The sequence below is a fragment of the Gavia stellata genome, chromosome 1, assembly GCF_030936135.1.
Source record: "Gavia stellata isolate bGavSte3 chromosome 1, bGavSte3.hap2, whole genome shotgun sequence".
Classification (NCBI taxonomy): domain Eukaryota; kingdom Metazoa; phylum Chordata; class Aves; order Gaviiformes; family Gaviidae; genus Gavia; species Gavia stellata.
The window spans coordinates 1,263,876-1,288,399 of record NC_082594.1 but is presented as its reverse complement, the minus strand read 5'-3'; the positions used below and the strand labels follow the sequence as shown (position 1 = coordinate 1,288,399).

The following is a 24,524-nucleotide window of genomic DNA, read 5'->3' as shown; positions in this document are numbered from 1 at the left end:
CATCTTTTATAGGGGCATAATGAGCGCAAACGGGAAGGAAACACTTCTGGGATATCTCTTGCCTCCCCGCGGTCATTTGCCCGGGGTCCTGCTGCAGCAGATAGATGAGGATCCGGCCCCGCGGGCAGGGACCGGAGGGCATTATCCTGGCACGGAGCCGCCCCGGCATCCAGCGATGCCGGGCTGAGGCTTCCCAGGGCCGGAGGATGCAAACCTGTGGGATCAGCCACCCGAAACAAGCACGTCGGGAGCCTCCCCGCGCCTGCCTCGGTTTCCCCGGCTGCGCAGGACCGCAGCTCGCTGGGGTTGGGGCGGGATGGGAAGGGCTGCGCTGAGCCCAGCATCGACCCCGCAGCTCAGCACGTGCCTCCACCCCGTCCTCCTCGCCCGTGCACCGGCCTCGCTTGAGCCTGCCGCGCTTAACCGCGGCCTTAACCACCGCCCACCAGGCACCAAGAGCTGCCTAACTGCACCAGCGTGAGCTGTTTGCTTCCCCTTAAACAGCATTTTAAAAGTCATTTCAGGTGTTCTTGGTCTGCCAGCGATTCCCAGCTGACCAGGCTGCGATACAATCACAGTTGAGCCCGGCGGAGAGCGGTGGCCCGCACGGCATCGCCCAGCCCGGCACACGGCGGGCAGCCAGGCTTGCAAGCGGGGTAGCGCAGGGTGGGCTGCGCGGGGCCATTTGCACGGGGCGGTTTGCACAGGGCGGTCTTCATGGGGCAATCTGCACAAGACGGTTTGCACGGAGCGGTTTGCACGGAGCGGTTTGCACGGGGCAGTTTGCACGGCCATTCGCGTGGGGCGATTTGCACGGGGCCGTTTGCACGCCGGACTTTGCATGGGGCATTTGCCCAGGCCATTTGCACGGCACGCCGTGCACAGGGCGGTTTGCACCGGCCGTTGGCACAGTGCCATTTGCACGGGGTGGTTTGCACGGGCAGCGCAAACCGTTTGCACGGGTCTGTTTGCACGGGCCACGGGGGTTTGCACGGAGCGGGGCCAGGTGGACCAACGCTCCCTGGGGATACCGCAGGCTCCGCGTGGGCTTTTTTAATTTTACAAGCAAATTTTCCAACCTCCATCATCCCCCAAGACCTTCGGGGATGCTCCCCAGGTCATGTCCCGCATCCCGGCCTCGCCTCCCCGGGGCTGCTGGAATGGGGCCGGAGTCAAGGTCCCTTCCTGTTGATGTCCCTTTGTCGGGCAGGACAAACGGCCGGGACGGCGGCCGTCCTCCTCAAGGATTTCCCGTCCCCAAGAACATCGCGGCCTTCTTGGAACAGCGGTCCCCGGCCGGGCTGGCCAAACGATTTGCCGCTAATTAGTTGGTGATAAGAGCGGAGCTGGACAGGACTGGGGGTCTCTCCCGCCGGGAAGGGAAGGAAGTTGTTATTTCGGTGGGAAACGGGTCGCCCGGAGCAGATAAAGGACTGGGCAGCCAGCCCTGCCCGCCCGCGGGGACCCCTGCACCCCGCAGCCCCCCGGGACCCCCCCCTGCACCCCGCAGCCAGGGCAGGGCGGCTGCTGCCTGCAACGCTGCCTGTACCCCGCTCAGCCCCGTCTCCTGTCCCTAACCCATGTCCCGTGGTGGGGAGGGGGACAAGGACCCCACTCAGCCCCATATCCCTTGTCCCTAACCCATGTCCCATGGTGGGGAGGGGGACAAGGACCCCGCTCAGCCCCATCTCCTGCCCCTAACCCATGTCCCGTGGTGGGGAGGGGGACAAGGACCCCGCTCAGCCCCATGTCCCTTGTCCCTAACCCATGTCCCGTGGTGGGGAGGGGGACAAGGACCCCGCTCAGCCCCATGTCCCTTGTCCCTAACCCATGTCCCGTGGTGGGGAGGGGGACAAGGACCCCGCTCAGCCCCATGTCCCTTGTCCCTAACCCATGTCCCGTGGTGGGGAGGGGGACAAGGACCCCGCTCAGCCCCATGTCCCTTGTCCCTAACCCATGTCCCGTGGCGGGGAGGGGGACATGGACCCCTCTCAGCCCACCACCTCCTGCCCCGGCCTGTTTTGGGGGTGCAGCGGTGCTGCAATGACACCCCGGTGTCCCTGGGAAGGGACTTGACCCGGCCGCCCTTCTGTTCCCGGCGCAGAGCCGCCCGCCCCGCAAGGCTGCGGTGCCGATAAATAACGTGCCGGAGGATGGGGGCAGGCGGGGGACGAGCCTGGCTGTGGGGTACAGGGGGCCACGGGGGTGCCCCGGACCCGGGTGGGGCATGATCCCATGGATGGGCTGGGGGTGCAGCTGGGGCTGTCCTGGAAACTCGGGGCAGAAAACAGTCCTGGCCGAGCACCCGCTTGGACCATCGGCCGCATCCCGGCAGGCGATGCCAGCCCCCGGCCAGGGCTCGGGGGCCATTGGGGCAGAAAGAGGGTGAAGCCACGCCGGTCCCTAAAATCCTCCTGTCATCCCACAGGCACCCCGGAGCCCTCTCCATCCTCCCAAGGCAGCCGCAGGGAAACTGCTCCATCATTAGGAGCAGCCCTGGTACCCGACCGCCTTCATCCCAAGGGACACGGACATTTATAGCACCCGCCGTGCCCGCGCTGGCACCCAGCTGCGGAGGGTGGCTGGTGCCGACCCTTCGGCGCTGGCACCGGTGGCAGAGCCGGGCACGGGGCCGAGCGTCGCTGCCGCAGGGCCCAGGCTGCCGGGGGTGCCGGTGGGAGAGCTGGCACCATGAGCATCCCTGGGACGCAGCGCTCCTGGAAGGCTCTCCCTGGCACATGGTCCCTTTCCTGTCCCCACCGGCCACCAGCAGCTCCGGGCTGGGTTTTAAGGATTTTCCTAGATGTTTTCTGGTGGGTTAGTCGTGCCGAGGCTCCGCTGGCCTGGCTCTGCTCGAGAGCATCACGGCAAAGCCTCCTCCCTGGGTGCTCCGGGGATGTGGTCGGAGAGGGGCTCGGGGGGGGGGACGACTTCGAGCAGTGGGATGGGAAGGGAAGATGCAGTATTCCCGCATCCCTTCCCGGCACGGCCGGAGCTAATGGGATCTGCGCGGTGATTAGGGAGCTCATTTATCAGCCTCTGATGGGATCTGGGAAAATTGAATTCCTGGCCATCTGCAGCTGGCAAGGAATCCAAGCTGGGGCTGTGCTCCGGAGCGGGGCCCGGGGGCTGCCAGAGCCGCCTCCCTCGGGGGGGTTGCTCTGTATGCACAGGCACCTCTAATTTTCCCCGTATAAGAGGGTTTGGTTATGGGATCCAGCTCTCAGCCGCCGGGGAGGGGTCTGGGAATCGCGAGGGTCTCGCTACTCGGATGGGGAAACTGAGGCACGGCCAGAGGAAGCCCAAAGCCCCCCATTCAATGGCTCCCCATGCGGGGAGGTTTACAGCGCTGGCATTTAATGCCTTGCACCCGGCCAGGCAGCACCAGCACCCAGCTGGGGGTCTGGTCTCCCACCCCCTTGTCTATGGCCGGTCCCAAAGCCACGCCCAGGGCACCCAAAGGTGCCAGGCACCACGCGCCCGCCAGAGCCGCGGGCACCAGCCTGCCCAGCACCTGGGTGGCAGATGGATGCGCCTGCGGGGCCCTGCCCCGGCCAAAAAGCAGAGAGAAAATCCCCGCTCCAGCTGACGCGCAGCTGCCAGGGAGGATTTGCTTCTGGGTTTGGCAGCATCCCGACGGAGCCAGGCCGGGAGCAGCGATCCCCTCTCCTGCGCCAAGAGCAGGGAGGCTCAGGAACCAGCCCCGCTCCCCATCTCCTCCCCTCCGTGTCCCCCAGCATCTCCCTCCCCAGGCGTCCTCCTCGGGGCAGGTCCCCGGCGTCCTCTCCACCGGGCAGCCGGGCTAGGGATGCGACTGGATCCGTCTGCAAAGATCCAGCAGCTCCAGATCCCAGCCCGGTCCCCAAGTCCACGGACTCAGCTCCGAGAGGGTCGCCCCGGAGCTGGTTTGGCTCCTCAGCCCTGGAGCCCGTTTTAGGGATGAGCCTTCCCCCGGCCGTGGATGCTCGGGGTGGGGTGGGGGGGTCAGGTGAGACCCAGGTTCAGCCCCCGCACCCCAGTAACACCCCGTCCGCCACGTCAGTACGGGATGGATGGAAGACCCCACTGAATTCCCCCCTCTCTCCTCCCTGCGCTGCCTGGGATGCCATCGTCCCCGCAGCGAGCCCCCCCCGAGGGTCCCAGCCACCCCCTGACCTGGGCGCAGCCAGGGGATGGCTGCCATCACCTCCCCGCAAAATATCTCAGCTCGGCTCCGAAAAGCCGAGGTCGGCCGCGGCACCCACGGCCAACGGGAGGACGATGCCACGCCGCCGGACCCGGCGCGAGAAATTCCTCCCCTCCAGCAAACGCCAAAGGTCAAACCCCCCCAACCCAACACCAGCCAACCCCAACGTGGCTTCCACGTGCCTGGAGGTGGCCACAAGCCCGGTGCGATGCCGTGGGGCGCGAGAGGGCCGGGACCCACGGCCCGAACCCCACAGCCCCCCCAAAAAGCAGTGCCAGGGCACACGCAACGCCGGCACGGGCTGATCCTGCACCCCTGCGCAGTCGCTCCTTGGAGCAGCCGTGCAGAAAGACCTTGTGCTGGTGGGGACCCCCCAGGCCGGGGACCACTGGGGTGCACCCACCCACCCGCCCCGGTCTGGGGGTCCCGCTCTGCCCTGCGGCTCGGCGGGGTGGGGGAGGAAGCCGGCCCTGCCCCTCCTCATGGAAAGAAGCGCCCCTGCCACATTGTGCGCCGCGGCCCTTTCCTCCCCTTTATTGCCCTGCTGATGTGTTTGTGTCCGCCGGAGGAAACGCCGGGACAAACGCCCGCACACGCGTGTCCCCACGCCGCCCTCGACGGGTCCCCCGCCCCACGAGCCCGGCCAGCCCCACACTTGGGGAAACTGAGGCAGGAGCAGCCCCGGGGCTGGCGGCCGAGGCACCCCGAGCCCCGGCAGGTCGGCAAAGGACATCCCCCGGGGTGGGATGGGGAGCAGGGGGGGGAAGGCAGCACCCAAGCGTGGCCCCCCCCAGCCCCTGGGCACAGCGTGACCCCCCCAGCTCCTTCCTGCTTCGCCAGGCTGCGAACACGTATCAATTAGGGTTTGATTCATGGGCCAGTCAGCGGGTAATTGCATTGGGGCCGGCGGCTGGGAGGGAGAGGAGGCACAGACATCTTCAGCCTCACCCCACAGCCGGGCGGTTGGGGGGGGCTGGCGTGGGGGGGGGCAATAAAGGCCCAAGCCCTATATACACCCTATATACCCACCCCCCCCCAGGCTCGGGGATGGGGGTCCCAAAGGCAGCCAGCACCCAGGGCACCGATGGGGAGCGGGGTCCTGGAGCATTTCGGGGGACGGGGGGCATAAGCTGTTCCTCGCCCGCCCCGGGCTGGGGTGTGCTGGAGCCCAGCAGGATCCGTCCCCCGCCACCCACCCCTCGCACGTCCCTGGTCACGTCCCTTTGCCCTGTGGTGCTGCGGCCTCGCACGCCGGGGGGGGCAGCTCTGCCCCATCACGCGTGTCCCCCCCTTCTCCTCCTCGGTGCCACCCCAGCAGCCCCCAAACCAGGCTGGGGGTCTGGGTTAAAACCAGTCTGTGTTGTCATCGTCCCCCCCACCAATCTGGGTGGCTTTTTGTCCCCCAGGACTGGGGGTGGTGGCTCCCTTCCACGTCCCCCCCACACCTCCGGGTCCCCTCGGGGGGGCTGCAGCCGGGGCTCGGTGCCCACCCAGCTGTAAGCACCCTCCCGGGACAGGGCTAATGGGGTGCTGGGGGTCTGGGACCAAGGGGGGTCACAGGGACCCCCCACGCCACGGAGAGGGCCGCTTGCCCTGGTCAGTAAGGACTCACGCGTCTTGTCCCTGTGCCGGGTGACAGCTCCGACGTCCCCAAACCTCATCCTGCCCTTCCCGGGGGGCTCAGTGCACCCCACGGCGAGCCCCGGCCCCCCTCGGGCACGGGCCAGCCCAGCTCAGCTCCTTTCCCTCCGTCAGCAGCTTTCGGTTGTTTCCCGGAGAGCGTTTCCTTCCCTTCATTTCCCAGCGCAAAGCCCCGGGTCCCTGCCTCGCTCCGGCCTTGAACCCGGAGCCCCCCGGAGCCCCCCGAGCCCACCGGAGCGGGACAGAGGGACACGCATGGGGGGGCCACGGCCACGGCTCTCGCACCCCAAACCATCGGCACTGCCTGGCACTCGGGTCGGGGATCCGGCACGGGGGACAGACGGATGGCGAGAGAGGGTGGGAGCGCTCGGGGCTGGGGTGAACCCCCCCAGGCTGGGGTGAACCCCTCCGAGCCGCCCCTTCCCCAAATTCGGGTGCGTTTGACGGCGCAGCAGCACAAAGGACCAAACATTTTCCCGTCCACCTACCGGGGTGCAGCCTCCGCCCCCCCCAAAAGGTGCAACTCGCTCAAGGAGGGAGGGGAGGACTGGGGTGCTGCTGGGGGGGGTCTGATGGGGCTCCCCCTTTTCTGAGGTCCTGCCCCACGCTGGGACCCGCTGCCGGCCCCTGAGGTCTTGGGGCTCCCCCGGCGAGCGGAGCAGGGCAGGGGGACGGGGGGAGTGGGGACCCCAATACCCCCCCAGCCTCACGGGGCCGGGCACCCCCAAACGCAACGCACCCCCAAACCCGCAGCAACGCGAGGGACCCCCGCACACATGGCACCCCCGGCCCTGCAGCCACCGACCCCCCCCCCCGGGTCCCCCATCTCCCCGGGAGGGTGGGCACAGCCCCCCCCCCCCCTCCCCGGGGGTCGCTCACGGTGTCGTGGAGGGTGCCCATGGCGCGGCTGCCGGGATCGGGGCCGGGATCGGGGCCGGGATCGGGATCGGGGCCGCCCGGTCCAGCCCATTTCCTCCGGCCCGGCGGGATCCGCACCCCCCCCCCGCCGCCTCCTTCCTGCGTGGCCGCGGGGGGGGGACACAGGGAGCCCAGCGTGTCCCCAAGCCCCTGGGAGGGGGACACACACAGACACAGCTGCCCCCCGCCCGCGGAGCCCTCTCCCCGCCGACGGCCCCCCCGGTGCAGGAGGGGGTCCGGGGGGGGCACACACACACACACAGGACCGCCCGTTGCCCGCTCTCCCCGGTGCTCCCCCCGCCCCGGGCCGCTCCCGCAGCTCCGTGCCTCAGTTTCCCCACCGGGCAGGAGCCCGTCCCCGGCTCCCCCGGGGAGGGGGAGATAAGCGGGCAGGGGAAAGCCCCCCCGGGCCGGGCAGGGGGCTCAGCCCCCGCGCGGGGTGGGGGGGTCCCGCAGCCCCCGGTCCCGCCGCACCCCGTGCAGCGCCGAGCACGGCGGAACGGCAGCCGGGTTCGTCCGCGCCCCCCCCCCCCCATAAACCCGGGGCCCCCCGGGACCGGGGGGGGGAGTGGGCTCAGCAAGGCTGGCCGGGTCCCCGCTTCCCCGGGGGGGGGGGGGGATGGGGGTCCCGGGTGGGGGGCGGGGGTCGTGGGGGGGGGGGTGTCGCGGGTGGGAGGGGAGGGGGGGGCGGGGGGGGGGGGGGGTGTCGCGGGTGGGAGGGGAGGGCGTTTGGATGGGGGTCCTGTGTGGGAGGGGGGGTCCCGGTAGGAAGGGAGATGGGTGGGGGGGTCCCGGTGGGAAGGGAGATGGGTGGGGGGTCCCGGGAGGGGGGTCCCGGGTGGGAATGGAGGTGGGGGGGGGTCCCGGTGGGAAGGGAGATGGGTGGGGGGTCCCGGGAGGGGGGTCCCGGGTGGGAAGGGAGATGGGGGGGGTCCCGTTGGGAAGGGAGATGGGTGGGGGGGTCCCGGGTGGGTAGTCCCGGGTGGGAAGGGAGATGGGTGGGGGGGTCCCGGGTGGGTAGTCCCGGGTGGGAAGGGAGATGGGTGGGGGGGTCCCGTTGGGAAGGGAGATGGCGGGGGGGTCCCGGGTGGGGGGGAGGCGGTGGCGGCCGGGGGTCCCGGGTGGGGGGGGAGTGCGGGGGGACGCGAGTGGACCCCCGTGGGGTGTCGGGGGGGAGGTCCGGCCGCCCCTACCTGTAGCGCCTCGGGGCCGGGCACGGCGTCCTCCACCTTCAGGAACACCTGCTGGGCCCGCCTGAAAAACCGAAGGAGGGCGGTGAGGAGGTGCTGCAGCCCCGGCACCATCCCGGCACCATCCCGGCACCATCCCGGCACCATCCCGGCTCCCGGCTCGGCCCCGCCGCTCCCCGCCCCGCCCCGCCCCGCCCCGCCCCGCCCCGCGCTCCGCTCCGCACCTGCTGCGCGCCCGCTCCGCGGGGCAGCGGCTCCGCAGGGTCCTAAGGGGCGGGGGGGGGCGGGGTCCCCGGGGGGGGGAGAGGGTGGGGGCATCGCTCCCCGGTGTGGGGAGGGGGTCCCCGGTGTGGGGTGGGGGTCGGGGCATTGCTCGCTGGTGTGGGGTGGGGGTCCCCGGTGTGGGGCGGGGGTCGGGGCATCTCTCGCTGATGTGGGGTGGGGGTCCCCGGTGTGGGGCGGGGGTCCCTGGTGTGAGGAGGGGTTGGGGCATCACTCCCCGGTGTGGGGCGGGGTTCGGGGCATCGCTCGCTGGTGTGGGGAGGGGGTCCCCGGTGTGGGGAGGGGGTCCCCGCTGTGGGGAGGGGGTCCCCGGTGTGGGGAGAGGGTGGGGGCATCGCTCCCCGGTGTGGGGAGGGGGTCCCCGGTGTGGGGTGGGGGTCGGGGCATTGCTCGCTGGTGTGGGGTGTGGGTCCCCGGTGTGGGGAGAAGGTGGGGGCATCGCTCCCCGGTGTGGGGCGGGGGTCCCCGGTGTGGGGATGGGGTCCCCACTGTGGGGAGAGGGTGGGGGCATCGCTCCCCAGTGTGGGGAGGGGGTCCCCGGTGTGGGGAGAGGGTGGGGGCATCGCTCGCTGGTGTGGGGAGGGGGTCCCCGGTGTGGGGCGGGGGTCGGGGCATCTCTCGCTGGTGTGGGGCGGGGGTCCCCGGTGTGGGGATGGGGTCCCCACTGTGGGGAGAGGGTGGGGGCATCGCTCGCTGGTGTGGGGAGGGGGTCCCCGGTGTGGGGAGAGGGTGGGGGCATCGCTCCCCGGTGTGGGGCGGGGGTCCCTGGTGTGAGGAGGGGTTGGGGCATCACTCCCCGGTGTGGGGCGGGGGTCGGGGCATCGCTCACTGGTGTGGGGAGGGGGTCCCCGGTGTGGGGAGGGGGTCCCCACTGTGGGGAGGGGGTCAGGGCATCGCTCGCTGGTGTGGGGTGGGGGTCTCCGGTGTGGGGCGGGGGTGGGGGCATTGCTCCGCAGTGTGGGGAGGGAGTCTCCAGTGTGGGGAGGGGGTCGGGGCATCGCTCCCCAGTGTGGGGAGGGGGTCCCAGGTGTGGGGTGAGGGCATCGCTCCCCGGTGTGGGGAGGGGGTGCTCCCTTATGGGGCGGGGGGCAGTGCTCTCCTGTGGGGCAGGTACCGGCTGTGCCCCCATGGGTCTGGCCTCCCAGAGGGGGGGACACCCCCCCCCCCCCATGTTAAACCCTCCCTTCGTTGGGTTTGGGGTAGAGGGTTCAGGTTGGGAGGTGCCCCCCCTGCACCGTCCCCCTTCTTGGGTGGGGGTCGCCCCCCAACCCCCTCCCCTGTGCAGTCTCCAGCTAAAGCGACCCCCCCCCTTAAGGGCTGCCCCCCGGCTTGGGTTGGGGGTACCCCCCCATCCTCCCTGGTCGGGCACTGGAGCCCTCACCCCATTTTTGGGCAGGGGTGCCCGTCCCTGGCTCTGCCCCCCACCCCCCGTCCCCGGGGGGACATCCCACCCCCCACCCTGCCAAGCCCCACATTGGAAGCGCACCACACACACCCCCCCCCGGGTAGGGAGGGACCCCCTGGGGAGAAGACCCCACTTGGGGACCCCCCCATAGGGACGCAGGGGCTTCACCCCCAGCCTCCTAGATACCCCTTCGGTGGGAAGCGTCCCCCCCTCCGCCGAGTCTCCCACCCTCTCCCAGGGACGAGCACCGGCATTTTGGGGGTGCCGCTCCCCCTGCGCAGCCTGAGCCATACCGGGGCCCCCCGGGGACCACCTGGCCGCAGCATCCTCGGAGGAGAGGGGTGCTCCGCCACCCCGACGTCCCCCGGGGCAGGGGCTCGGCTCGGGGCGCGCGCCCCAAAGCAATGGGGCTTCGGCGGTGACGCGTCAACGCTTCAACGGCTTCAACCGCGCGCGGCGAAGGGCCGGGAAGGATGGGGCCGGGGGGGCACCCGAGACGGCGGCCGCGCTGACGAGGGGCGCGGGCGGCGTCGCCGAATGGAGACACAAATAAATGGGAAATAAGGAGGCAGGGGAGAGACGGGCCGTCGAAGAAGAGGGTAATTACGCCCAAAACCACGCAGGCCGCCTCATGGAGGCAGAGGAGGAAGGTTTGGGCTGGGGGAGGAAGGTCTCCCGCTCTTCCTCCAAACCCCGGCAACCCCTTGGCTCGCTCCATGTTTCCTCCATCGGCTAAATCCAGCTCAACCGGCCGAAGCCACCGGTAACAGTCACCCCAGCGCTGCTCGGCAGCCGGCACCCGCGTTATCCGAAGCCGATCCTTCTGGGCTGGGAAACGGGTGGGGTGCTGGGCCCTCCGCAGGGTGCTGGGCCCCGGGCCCCATCCCCGCCTGCCCCAGGACGGCGGCTGCCTGCGCCGGGCACTGCCCTCAGCCTGCCGGGGAGGTTTCGGCAGCAGGGCCCCCCCAAATTAGCCTCCCTCCTGACCTCTTCCCCTCCGCCGCCACACGAAGGCGAGGAGACAGCCCCAGCCAAACTGTGCCCCCCCGCATGTGTGTGTGTGTCCCCATGGCACTGGGGCTCAGCCCCACTGCAGAGGGGTGTCCGCAAAACACCCCAAAGAGCCTCCGATGAGCCAACGCCGCGTGCACAGCCACGCTATTAGACATCAGAGAATACACACACCTGCAGCCCCGGGGAAGCTGCAGGTGCTGCCCCGCTCACGGGGAAGCGCAGGTCCCTGGTTTTGACGCCCATCAGCCGGGAGACAAAGGGTGCTGCTGCTCCCCAGGGACAGGGTGCTGTGGGGATGCGCTGGTGGCTCGTAGGGGCTCAACCCCACTGGCATCGTCTCGCAGCCCGCGGGGGGACACCGAACCCCCGAAAGCCCGGCTGCTGGGGGCAGAAAAGGCCCCGAAGGGTGGAGGGAGAAGTTCCACGGTGCCATCACCCCCACGAGCGCACCCTGCTCCCCGCACCCCACACCCTGCATGTTGCACCCACCATCCTGCACCCCACACACCCCACACCCCCCTCCCTGCACCCCACATCCTGCTCCCTGCACCCACCACCCTGCATGATGCACCCACCATCCTGCACCCCACACACCTGCACCCTGCACCCCACAACCTGCACCCCACACACCCACACCCTGCTCCCTGCACCCCACACCCTGCTCCCTGCACCCCACGACCTGCACCCCACACATCCACACCCTGCACCCCACAACCTGCACCCCACACCCCCTGCTCCCTGCACCCCACACCCTGCTCCCTGCACCCCACGACCTGCACCCCACACATCCACACCCTGCACCGCACAACCTGCACCCCACACCCCCTGCTCCCTGCACCCCATGACCTGCACCCCACACACCCACACCCTACACCCCATGACCTGCACCCCACACACACTGCTCCCTGCACCCCACAACCAGCACCCCACCCCCCCTGCTCCCTGCACCACACACACCCACAACCTGCACCCCACACACCCACACCCTGCTCCCTGCACCCCACACCCTGCTCCCTGCACCCCACAACCGGCACCCCACACCCCCTGCTCCCTGCACCCCACACACCCACAACCTGCACCCCACACACCCACACCCTGCTCCCTGCACCCCACACACACTGCTCCCTGCACCCCACACATCCACACCCTGCACCCCACACACCTGCTCCCTGCACCCCACACACCCACACCCTGCTCCCTGCACCCCACACCCTGCTCCCTGCACCCCACAACCGGCACCCCACACCCCCTGCTCCCTGCACCCCACACACCCACAACCTGCACCCCACACACCCACACCCTGCTCCCTGCACCCCACACACACTGCTCCCTGCACCCCACACATCCACACCCTGCACCCCACACACCTGCTCCCTGCACCCCACACACCCACACCCTGCTCCCTGCACCCCACACCCTGCACCCCACACACCCACACCCCACTCCCCGCACCCCGCAGCCCCCGGGCGGTGCCGGGGGGGGACAGGGCGGCCGGCGAGGCCGCAGGACCATCTAGTGGCCACAGCCACGGGGGCCACCGGGGCCACCCCGGGGGGCTCGTCCCGGGCAGCCCCCGCCGTGCCCGGGGGCGATGGCCCAGGGCGGTGGGCACCTCGCCCCGGGTGCTGCCAGAGGGCGATGGGCGCTGCACCCCCTGCGACGGCACGAGGCCACCTGCACCTCACACCAGGCAATGCCACGCGGCGGCGGCCACCTCGCCCTGGGCGACGGCACGCGGCGGCGGCCACCTCGCCCCGGCCGATGGCACGTGGCCGCGCACACCCGCCCCGGCCGACAGCCCCTCGCCGGGCTCAGCTCCTCGACGCCTTGCCGGGTGCCGGAGGAGATTTTCTCTCGCCCGCGCCCTTGCCGTGCCGGCGAAGCCCCGCGGTGCGGGCAAGCAGCCTGTCCGCACCCCCTGCCCGCTCCCTTCCCGCCTCGCTATCCGCTTCCCTCTCCGCTCCATCCCCGGCTGCGGCTGCTTCAGCTCCGATCCTTCTTCTCCTCCCACCAAGGAGAGGTGGGCAACACACCGGCCCTCGGGGCTGACGAGGAAAAAACCCTTTGGAAACATTCTTCCTCCGGTCCAGCCTCAGTTTCCCCCCTCGCCGAGCGGGAATCGGCCGGATCTGGGCGCTGGCAGGATTTGTTTCTATGGCAATGGGGATAAGCGCCGCCCAGATGGGAGCAGATGCTGCAAACAGCTTTGGAGCCGCGGCTGCCGACCGCCCCGGGATTTGGGGAGCAGCACCCCTGTGCTGGGTGGGGACGGACCCCGACATCCCCACCCCATCCCCAAGCGGGTCCCGGGGATGGGGTCCCCGCGGGGGCATCGGGATGGGCGAGGGGCAGGGATTCGGCCCCGGTGGGTGCTGGTGCATCACCCTGTCGTGCCCACGAGGGCACAGCTCCCGCGCCCGTCCAAGGGTCCCCTGGGATGGCTACAGGTGTCGGGAGCACCGCGGTGCCCTGCCTTAGCCTGGATCTGGTCCTGCCCCGCCCCGGCATTTCGCACCCAGGGTGGCGGGAGCAAGGTGGGCTCTGCTCCGGTCCCCAAGCCCCCCCCAGCAGCCTGGATGTGACCATGGGCATTTTGGGCTGAAAAACAGCCATTCCTGCCACGAGGAGCCGCTCCGGCCGTGAGCTGCGTGGGCCCACACGCGACGGGTGGAAAAACACCCCGAAAGCAGAGACACCCCCCCAGCCCTCGCCCGGGCGGTGGGATGCTGAGCTGCCGGGGCAGCACCGGGACCCCCAGGGCTGGGGTGGGGAAGGACTCTGCTGGGGGCCCGGGGCTGCTCCGGGGGCAGATTCCCCATGGGGCTAGCAGATTCCCCATGGGGCTAGCAGGTTCCCCGTGGGGCTAGCAGATTCCTCGTGGGGCTAGCAGATTCCCCATGGGGCTAGCAGATTCCTTGTGGGGCTAGCGGGTTCCCCGTGGGGCTAGCAGGTTCCCCGTGGGGCTGGCAGATTCCTCGTGGGGCTAGCAGATTCCTCGTGGGGCTAGCAGGTTCCCCGTGGGGCTGGCAGATTCCCTGTGGGGCTAGCAAATTCCTCGTGGGGCTAGCAGGTTCCCCGTGGGGCTGGCAGATTCCCCGTGGGGCTAGCAGATTCCTTGTGGGGCTAGCAGGTTCCTCGTGGGGCTGGCAGATTCCTCGTGGGGCTAGCAGATTCCTCGTGGGGCTAGCAGCTTCCCCGTGGGGCTGGCAGATTCCCTGTGGGGCTAGCAGGTTCCCCGTGGGGCTGGCAGATTCCTCGTGGGGCTAGCAGATTCCTCGTGGGGCTAGCGGGTTCCCCGTGGGGCTGGCAGATTCCCTGTGGGGCTAGCAAATTCCTCGTGGGGCTAGCGGGTTCCCCGTGGGGCTGGCAGATTCCTCGTGGGGCTAGCAGATTCCCCATGGGGCTAGCGGGTTCCCCGTGGGGCTGGCAGCCAGCAATGACTCCCCAAAAAGCTGGGTGCTCTGCGGCAGCTCCCGGGCTCGCAGGATCCGTGCCGAGCCTGGCACGTCATTGTCACCAGAGCCACGCAGGGAGCAGGTCACGGGCCCGGCACAGCTGCCGGAGGACAGAGAGCCATTGCTGAGCCCGCAGCAGGGCACAGCGTGGGGCTGTCCCCGGCTTCCCTGTCCCCAACTGCTCGCCCACGGGAGCCTGGGGACGGGGGAGTGGGACACAGGGGTGCGGGGACACGGGGGTGCAGGGACACAGGGATATGGGGGTGCCTGGGGACAGGGGAGTGGGACACAGGGATGTGGGGACACCGGGCTGCAGGGACACAGGGGTGTGGGGACACGGGGGTGCCTGGGGATGGGGGAGTGGGACACAGGGACACAGGGGTGACCGGGGACAAGGGAGTGGGACACAGGGCTGCGGGGACACGGGGGTGCGGGGAAACGGGGGTGCAGGGACACAGGGGTGAAGGGACACAGGGACACGGGGGTGCCTGGGGACAGAGGAGTGGGACACAGGGACACAGGGGTGCCTGGGGACAGGGGAGTGGGACACAGGGGTGTGGGGACACCGGGCTGCAGGGACACCGGGCTGCAGGGACACAGGGGTGTGGGGACACAGGGGGACACAGGGGTGCCTGGGGATGGGGGAACGGGACACAGGGGAGCAGGGACACAGGTGTGTGGGGCCACGGGGGTGCCTGGGGACAGGGGAGTGGGACACAGGGCTGCGGGGACACGGGGGTGCGGGGACACGGGGATGCAGGGACACAAGGGTGCAGGGACACAAGGGTGCAGGGACACAGGGACACGGAGGTGCCTGGGGACAGGGGAGTGGGACATGGGGGTGTGCGGGGACACAGGGGTGCATGGACACAGGGGTGCGGGGACACGGGGGTGCCTGGGGACAGAGGAGTGGGACACAGGGATGTGCAGGGACACAGGGGTGTGGGGACACAGGGGTGAGGGGACATGGGGGGACACAGGGGTGCCTGGGGATGGGGAGTGGGACACAGGGGCGTGTGGGGACACAGGGGTGCGGGGACACGGGGGTTGCGGGGACACAGGGGTGAAGGGACATAGGGGTGCGGGGACACAGGGGTGCCTGGGGATGGGGGAGTGGGACGCAGGGACATAGGGGTGCCTGGGGGAGCAGGACACAGGGCTGCGGGGACACGGGGCTGCAGCACAGCGGTTGCATGCAGGCGCTGCTTCCTAGCCAGCACGCATGCAACAGAGCTCATCTCCCCGGCCGGCTTGTTAATGACCCGGTGTAATTATGAGCTGCTCCGGCTCACTGGCTCATGCAGCCCCCCGGGAACGGCGTCCCTCGGAGGGGAATGTCACAGTCGAATGGGGACACGCAGCACCGGCCCCCCGGCCCGGGCACAGGAGCTGCCGGGGGACAAATCCGGGTGCTGGGGAGAGGCAAAGGAGCGCATTTCCCAGCTGTGCTTCCTCCATTCCCATTCTGCCTGTGGTTTTTTTCCCTGTTTCCGACCTGGGGTGGACAGATCGGCGCTGCCCATCCTGCCTCTCCCGGGGGACTCGGGGCGGCCGCCTGCCAGGCATCCCAGCCCTGCTTCAGCTGGAGGGTGTTTAATGGCATAGAAGGGAGCAAAGTTCATGCGGGCTAGTAAATATTAACCCTTATTTCACACAAAAGACACCGGGAGAAACCCCCTTTGGTGTTTAAGACCTACAGACTCGGCTTTTCCCCGGGAAAGCGGGAGGTGCCGGCAGCAAACGGCAGCAAAGCACCAAATCCGAGGGATTTTGGGGGGTTAAGAAGCCAGGCTGAACCTTCGAAGCCCACCCAGCCCCAAAAGACCGGCAGCACGTTTCTCCCCACGCCCTTTTGCAGGTTGTATGTAGGAGGAGAAGCTGCAGAAACCTGTCCCCAGAGCAGCGTCTCCGGGCATACTGGGTATACTGGGAGCACTGGGATACCGGGTGCCGCCTTGCACGGGGAGCCGGGTCGGGAGGGGAGCGTGGCCCGGCAGTTACCAGCTGCGCCAGCGTTGCTGTAAATCATGTCAGATCAGTGAAGCTTCATTAAGCCGTGGCAGCGGAGCCAGGATGGATTGCAGGGCCGGATCCTGGCTCCGGCAGCAGCTCCGGGGACGAGGACCGTGACACCTCCCCGAGCATCCCCGCAGCATCCCTGACCCGCAGCTCGCAGGAGGGAGGGGACACGCGGCGTGGCCAGGCACAGGACACCGTGCATGTGGCCGTGGGAGGCCATGGGGAAGCAGGGGGGGATGCCGGGGGCTGCAGCAAAGCCTCCGGCACTGAAAAAGCCTCATTGCACCCCACATCCCGTGGGTGCGTGGCAGGGGACCGGCGAGTGGGGAAACTGAGGCTGCGGGGTCCCTGCCCGCAGAGCGGTCCTTGCCGCAGAGGCGCCTTGGACTCAGCTGGCCGGAGCAGCGCTCCAGGGACGCGGCCGCTGATGGAGCTGCTGTATCTACAGATAAATTGAGGTGTTATTTCTCCGGAGCTGCTAATCTGGGGTACTCTGCCAGCTCCAAATTCAGGCGGAAATAAATCCATCTGTTCTCCCGCTCGGCCACTAATCCCCCCGGCCGGGGCTCTCCGCAGCAGCCAAGCCTCGCCGCTGCCTCGGCGGGGACGTAACCCGGCGCTGGACGCGGCCGCAGATCGATATCTCATTTGCTGCTCGCAGAGGAAGGCGGCGATCGTTTCTCCACCGATAAATCCTACCCGACGCCATGGCCCTGGCCGGCGGTGGCCAAAATCTGGCTGCACCGCCGGAGGGTTTGCATTGCCCGGCCGGCGCAGGGGATGCTGCAGCATCCCTCCCCGGGGCGAGGCTCGGGGTCAGCCGTCGACGGACCTTGGGGACGAGGCTCGGGGCACCGGGAGGCTCCGTGGGCCCAGCGGGTCGATGGCACCGGCTGCCGCAGCCAAACCGCTCCGGAGCAGCAGGGAGAAGCCGCCGGCTCCTTCCTCTGCCATTAAAGATGCCATCGCTGCTGCTGGGCAGGAGCAGGCAGGGCCCCTGCCCGCAGGGAGAGCTGTGCCTGTGCAGGAGCGAGGAAGACCTGCGGCGGGGCGGGGAGGAAGAGTGGGGCAGGAGGGGATGCGTGGATGCATGCACGGGGGGGCACGCAAGGATGGGGTGCACGCATGCAGAGCGCGCACGCGCAAGAGACACGGGTGCGTGTGTGGGGGGGTGTTTGTGCAAGTGTGGGGTGCGTGTATGCGCGGGGGGCGGGTGCATGCGCGGGGGTCGCACGCCTGTGTGCGGGGGGGGTGTATTTGTACACGCGCGGCGTGTGCGTGCATGCGAGTGTGTGTACACACACTCTCCCCACCTTTCCCTCTGCCCCCCCTTGTCCCGTAGACGATGGCGGGTCCCCGAGGCCGACCCCAGAGCCCGCGTGGGCACGGGCAGGTGCCAAACGCCCCACAGGCAGCAGAAGCCCCCCAGCCCCACAGCTGCCCCACAGGGTCAGCCAGCCGCCTCCGGGGGGGCGCCCTCAGCCTGGCAGCCCCCGCGCTGCCCAGGGGATGCTGCGGTGCTTGCAGTCCTGCAGCCCCACATTTGCACCCCCCCTGCGGCCCCACATTTTTACCCAGTCAAGCCCAGTGTTTGCACCTCATGAAGCCCCACGTTTGCCCCCTCTGCAGCCCCACATTTGCACCCCGTGCACCCTGGTGTTTGCACTCTGTGCAGCCCCACATTTGCACCCTGTGCACCCCAGTGTTTGCACCCCACTCAGCCCAGTGCTTGCACCCTGTGCACCCCAGTGTTTGCACCCCACTCAGCCCAGTGTTTGCACCATGTGCACCCCAGTGTTTGCACCCCACTCAGCCCAGTGTTTGCACCCTGTGCACCCCAGTGTTTGCACCCAGTGCACCCCAGTGTTCGCACCCCACTCAGCCCAGTGCTTGCACCCTGTGCACCCCAGTGTTTGCACCCAGTGCACCCCGGTGTTCGCACCCCACTCAGCCCAGTGCTTGCACCCTGTGCACCCCAGTGTTTGCACCCCGCTCAGCCCAGTGTTTGCACCCAGTGCACCCCAGTGTTTGCACCCCACTCAGCCCAGTGCTTGCACCCAGTGCACCCCAGTGTTTGCACCCCACTCAGCCCAGTGCTTGCACCATGTGCACCCCAGTGTTTGCACCCCATGCAGCCCACTCTCTGCACCCTGTGGAGCCCCACATCTGCACCATGTGCAACCCAGTGCACCCCAGTGTTTGCACCCCACGCAGCTCCGTGTTTGCACCCTGTGCAGCCCCGTGGCAGCTCAGCCCCATCCTGATCCCCCATATCTGCCTGCAGTGGGGCACGGGCTCTGTCCCGGCCGGGGACACCCCTTCCCTTTCCAGCACGGGCCGGGGGCAGCCGGCTTACCCTGAGCAACGCGAGGGGCTCACCGACTCGCCCCGTCCCCATCCCAGCCGTCACTGGGGCTGCTCCTGCCATCGCTGCCACCCCAAGAGCCAACAGCACCGCTGTCACCCCCCCCAGGTGCACTGCGAGCCCCATAGACACCCAGCACCCAGGCAAAGGGATGCAGCCGCAGGAACCGAGGCACGGCACGAAGCCGGGGCCGGGCAGGGATGCAGGTGTCCTGGCACCCGGCCCCTTGGCAGGGACAGTCCCCGGGAGATGCCAGCTGCGGGGACCTGGTGGCAGCACGTCCCAGGGGCGGGCAGGGGAGGTTTTGCTCTTGTTGTTGCTGCTGTCATTGCTATCGCCGGATTTGGAGCTGGATAACGAAGGGGCCCGGCTGAGCGAGCGATGCTGGCGATGAATAAGTGATGGAGCCCTCGGAGGGTATCTATGGAGACAGCTCGGAGCACGCCGGGGGCCGGGGGGCCACCGGCAGCCCCCGCATCCCATAGCTGCGGCCAGGGAGCCAGGGCTAATTAGGGGGACGAGCGTGACGGCAGAGCCCTCTCTGCTCCCCAGCAGCTGATTTCCCTTCCCGAGGCGGTGGCTGGGCCCCCCGGGGCCAGCTGGTAGGGGTTTAAATGGCTGCTTGCTCCGTTTCCATCCCTCTCCTCCCCAGCAGCAGCTTCCTCCCATTCCTCGACTGCTTTCCCCGCATGCAGCCAGCTTGGCCAGTCCCCGGGCGTGAGCAAGCCCCGGCCGTGGTGGCCACGGGCATCTCCAGCTTGGCTTGCAAGGGCTTTTGCACCCTGGGTGGCTCAGGCTCGCTGTCACACATGGCCTGTCCCCTGTCCCCTGTGAGCATCCTGCATGCGTGGACTCAGAGCACACACCCGCTGCATGCTCAGAGGGACGAGGGACAGGTGACATCCATGGGGACCGCATGCATCCAGGGGGACCGCATGCATCCAGGGGGACAGCACACGTCTGGGGGGACAGTACGTGCCCAGGGGGACAGCGTGTCTCCAGAGGGACAGCCTGCATCTGGAGGAACACGCACCTGAGGGACCGCACGTATCTGGAAGGACACCACACACCTGGGGGACAGCACGTGTCTCAAGGGACAGCACGTGTCTGCAGGGACAGTAGGTGCCTGAAAGGACAGCACGTGCCCAGAGGGACAGCGTGTGTCTCAAGGGACAGCACGTGTCTGGAGGGACAGTAGTTGCCTGAAGGGACAGCGAGTGTCTGGAGGGACAGCATGCATTTTGGGGACAGCACCTGGCTGGGGAGAGAGCGTGCATCAGGAGGGACAGCATGTGCCTGGGGGACAGCATGCACTCAGGGGACAGCATGCATCAGGGGACAGCATGCATCGGGGGGGCAGCATGCATTTGGGGCACAGAATGCATCAGAAGGGACAGCATGCACTCGGGACAGCATGCATTGGGGGGACAGCATGCATCAGGGGGGACAGCATGCACTCAGGGGGCAGCATGCATTCAGGAGACAGCACGCACTGGGGGACAGCATGCATCAGAGGGAACAGCATGCACTCAGGGGACAGCATGCATCAGGGGGACAGCATGCATCAGGAGGGACAGCATGCACTCGGGACAGCATGCATCAGGGGGACAGCATGCACTCAGGGGACAGCATGCATCAGGAGGGACAGCATGCACTCAGGACAGCATGCATCAGGGGGACAGCATGCACTCAGGGGACAGCAAGCGCCCGGGGCCCCAGCACACCCCGGACCCACAGCCCCCCGGCACTGTGTGCAGCAGGGCGCAGGGTCACCCCCAGCCCCGTGAGCCCCCGCTGCGAGTTATTCAGCTACAGACAACGGGCTGGGGCTCCGGAGAGCAAAACTTAGAGCCTGACCTGCCTCCAGCCCCACCGTGCCTCAGTTTCCCCCAGAGAAAACAGCCCTGAATGCCCCCCCCGGACTGCCCCCAGCAGCGGGCACGGCACGGGGGTGCAGACTGACCCAGCCCGGCGCGACCGGAGCCTCATTTAGCAGCTTCATTTGGTTTTGCCTTGTTTTTCCCTCTCTTTTATCACTGTAAATGTCTCTTCTGATACATTATAGGTGAAAAATAAATGAAGCATCCGAGCCAGGCGGGCAATGTTCTTCCAGAAGTACTTACGCAAATCGTTAGCGCGTTAATGATTGTGCCACGCCGGCTATTCCAGGTGGCCGAGCAGCAATAAGGAAGACCCCAGACCGGCCCAGGCATAGGGAGGATGTGAATTTATTGCCGGATTAAATAAAAGAATAATAGGTGATATCCGATAGCGATAGGCTGCGTTGCTCCGTGCCAGCCCCGCTCCAGCTGCAGGACACGGGGACTTCTGCCACCCGCTCCCAGCTGTCCCCTCAGCTCCCCTTCGCCCCTTGTTTTGTGGTTGGGTTTGCTTCCAGGTGACAACAGATCGAGGTGCCACCACCAGCACCTGAGCTGTGCTCGGGGATGGAGGAGCGGGGCTGGTTTCCATCAGTTTTTGAGACTCGGAGAAATTTGGCACACAGGGAACAGGGTCCCTGTCCCCACACCCACACCCTAATCCCATGGGCTGCTCAAAAGCAGACCTGAATGGAAACAACACGTAAGACAGGGATGTTCTGAGCCTGACCTGGGGATGCTCCGAGCCCTGACCTGGGGATGCTCCGAGCCCTGACCCCAGGGATGTTCTGAGCCCTGACCCCAGGGATGTTCTGAGCCCTGACCCCAGGGATGCTCCGAGCCCTGACCTGGGGATGCTCCGAGCCCTGACCCCAGGGATGCTCCAAGCCCTGACCCCAGGGATGTTCCGAGCCCTGACCCCAGGGATGCTCCAAGCCCTGACCCCAAGGATGCTCCGAGCCCTGACCTGGGGATGCTCTGAGTCCTGACCTGGGGATGCTCTGAGCCAGTCCCAGGGATGTTCCGAGCCCTGACCCTGGGGATGCTCCAAGCCCTGACCCCAGGGGTGCTCCGAGCCCTGACCCCAGGGATGTTCCGAGCCCTGACCCCAGGGATGTTCCGAGCCCTGACCCCAGGGATGCTCCAAGCCCTGACCCCAAGGATGCTCCAAGCCCTGACCTGGGGATGCTCCGAGCCCTGACCTGGGGATGCTCTGAGCCCTGACCTGGGGATGCTCCGAGTCCTGACCTGGGGATGCTCCGAGTCCTGACCTGGGGATGCTCTGAGCCAGTCCCAGGGATGTTCCAAGCCCTGACCCTGGGGATGCTCCGAGCCCTGACCTGGGGATGCTCCGAGTCCTGACCTGGGGATGTTCCAAGCCCTGACCCTGGGGATGTTCCAAGCCCTGACCCTGGGGATGCTCCGAGCCCTGACCTGGGGATGCTCCGAGCCCTGACCTGGGGATGCTCTGAGTCCTGACCTGGGGATGCTCAGCACCCCGTTGAAGCCATCCCAGTCTGGATGCGTGTGGCCAGCACAGCTCCCTGTGCCCATGCACCCCCCGCCCCGAACCTGCTCACCCCCTCCCGGCACGGACAGGAGGGCAGATTCGGTCAATTTACAGCCGTCTTCTTCAAAAGGGCACCCGCTGAGCACCCGCTTCAAACCTCCTCTCGCTCCAGGGACACGAGCGCACACGTCTCAGTCGCTGTTTCCCCGCCACGTTCCCTGGGAGGACCCCCTCGTATGCCTGGGGAGGGACAGCTCTGTCCCCAAGGCCACCACAGCTTCCCTGGGCTCTATACCCTGCTGCGATGATGCTTTGAATCCTGCCGTGCCTCAGTTTCCCCAACAAGACCCATCTGAGAGAATGGGGACAAAAGGGGACCCCAGCCCTTCCCTAGCACCTTTAGGTGCTTCCCACCCTCCTCCCGTTGGAAATCTCCTCCTCGGAGGCAAATCAGGCCACGAGGATGCTCCACTCCGGCAAAGGGATGAGCTGGGATGCGGGCAGCGCCGGCAGGAGCCTTGGCAGGACCGTCCCCATGACCCCCGCACCGGGACCCTGCTGTGGGGGTGACCCCCACCTCTCGCTCCCCTCCCTCTCGCGGGTTCCCACTGGTGTCCCCAGGGTTTTCCCCCTCTCAGGAGCAACTCCATGGGCATCCCTTGGCATCCCACGCCCGGGGGGCTGCTGCCAACCTCGTGCCTGGCACCTGCCTGCTCCAATTCCCCCTCGTTATCTCTCTTTTGTTAACGATGCATTCGCTCACCAATTTAACCTGGATTAAAACCGGCTTGCTCGCTCGCTTGTTCCCCTCCAATTAATTTGTTCATCGCTTTTATTTCCAAATTAATTCATCAGGCTCTTTGGCAGGGAAAAAATGGCGGCGCCCGGGCTCTGCGCCGCTCAGGAAGGGATCAGGGTTAATTATCCCGGTGGGAATGACCGGGAGGGGAAGCAGAGCAGGGGGTTCATCCCCAGATGGGGACCCGGATCCGGGGCGAGCAGCATCCCCTGGACCACCCGTGAGCACCCCACCGAGGCGGGGGGGGCCATGGGATGGGGGACCCACGGCTCAGCCGCAATTCGGGAATATGTCACGGGGACGAAATCCTTACGGAACAAAAGGTGTACCTCCGGGGGGGGTCGCCCCGTCGGCGGGGGGGGGCCAGGCTGCGCCCCGCAAGGGTTAACGCCGGGTACAGCACAGGGTGTTCGAGCTAAAAATACGCGGTGACTTTTTCTGTATTTGCTCTAATGAGTCATTCTCTTTAAGTAATTTATTGCTCGTTACATAATCGCTTTCATTTTCAGCTCGGGAAAAATGGAATTTTTTTTTTTTCCCTTTTTTTTTTTTTTTTTTTAATGAAAAGGGCATTTAGCGCCCCGCAGGCGCTCCAGCATCGGCCATTTTCCCAACTCTGCCCTGCCGCCGCCGGCTCCTCGCCTCCTTCTGCATCCTCCAGCCAAAACCTTTCGGGACCACGGTGGGCTCCGCTGTGATGCTAAAGAGGGGGGCTGTGGGTGCAGGGGGGCTCTGGGTGTCTGGGGTGGGGGCAGAGCACCCCGGGGCCGGCTCGGTGGGGGAGGCTCCGGGATGGGCTTGAGGATCCAGATCCACGGTGGCCAGCCCAGGCACGGCTCGCCTGGGCTCCAGCTGTGTCCCAGCAAGCCCAGTGCCATGTCCCGGCAATTCCAGTGCCGTGTCCCGGCAAACCCAGAGCTGTGTCCCAGCAAGCCCAGTGTCACATCCCACCAAGCCCAGTACCGTGTCCCAGCAAGCCCAGTGTGGTGCTCCAGCAATTCCAGTGCCATGTCCCAACAAACCGAGTGTTGTTGTGTCCCACCAAGCCCCATGCCACGTCCCAGCAAGACCAGTATGGTGCCCCAGGAAACCCAGTGTCACATCCCAGCAAACCCAGTCCCGCGTTCCTGCAAAACCAGTGCTGTGTCGCAGAAATCCCAGTGCTGTGTCCCAGCAAACACAGTGCCACATCCTAACAAGCCCAGTGCCATATCCTAGCAATCCCAGTACTGCATCCCAGCAATGCCAGCGCTGTGTCCCAGAAAACCCAGTATGGTGCTCCAGAAAACCCAGTGTCACATCCCAGCAAACCCAGTGCCATGTTCCTGCAAAACCAGTGCTGCGTCCCAGAAATCCCAGTGCTGCGTCCCAGCAAACACAGTGCCGTGCCCCAGCAAACCCAGTGCCACGTCCTAACGAGCCCAGTGCCACATCCCAGCAATCCCAGTACTGCGTCCCAGCAATCCCAGTACTGCATCCCAGCAATCCCAGCGTTGCGTCCCAGCAAACCCAGTATGGTGCCCCAGAAAACCCAGTGTCACATCCCAGCAAACCCAGTCCCACATTCCTGCAAAACCACTGCTGTGTCCCAGCAATCCCAGTGCTGTGCCCCAGCAAACACAGTGCTGTGTCCCAGCAAACCCAGTGCCATGTCCTAACAAGCCCAGTGCCACATCCCAGCAAATCCAGTGCCGCATTCCTGCAAAACCAGTGCTGTGCCCCAGAAATCCCAGTGCTGCGTCCCAGCAAACACAGTGCCGTGTCCCAGCAAACCCAGTGCCATGTCCTAACAAGCCCAGTGCCACATCCCAGCAATCCCAGTACTGCATCCCAGCAATCCCAGCACTGCGTCCCAGCAAA

At 67.4% G+C, this 24,524-nt stretch overlaps 1 protein-coding gene across 1 annotated transcript in view; it reads right to left on the bottom strand.

The window, feature by feature from the left end:
• The window catches only part of PDE2A (phosphodiesterase 2A), a 59,728-nt gene that overhangs the window by 20,929 nt on the left and 14,275 nt on the right, over positions 1-24,524 (bottom strand). Inside the window, exon 3 of the mRNA XM_059824497.1 lies at positions 7,939-7,968. Coding sequence (XP_059680480.1) covers positions 7,939-7,968 — 30 coding nt within the window. The remainder of the gene's footprint in view (positions 1-7,938; positions 7,969-24,524) is intronic.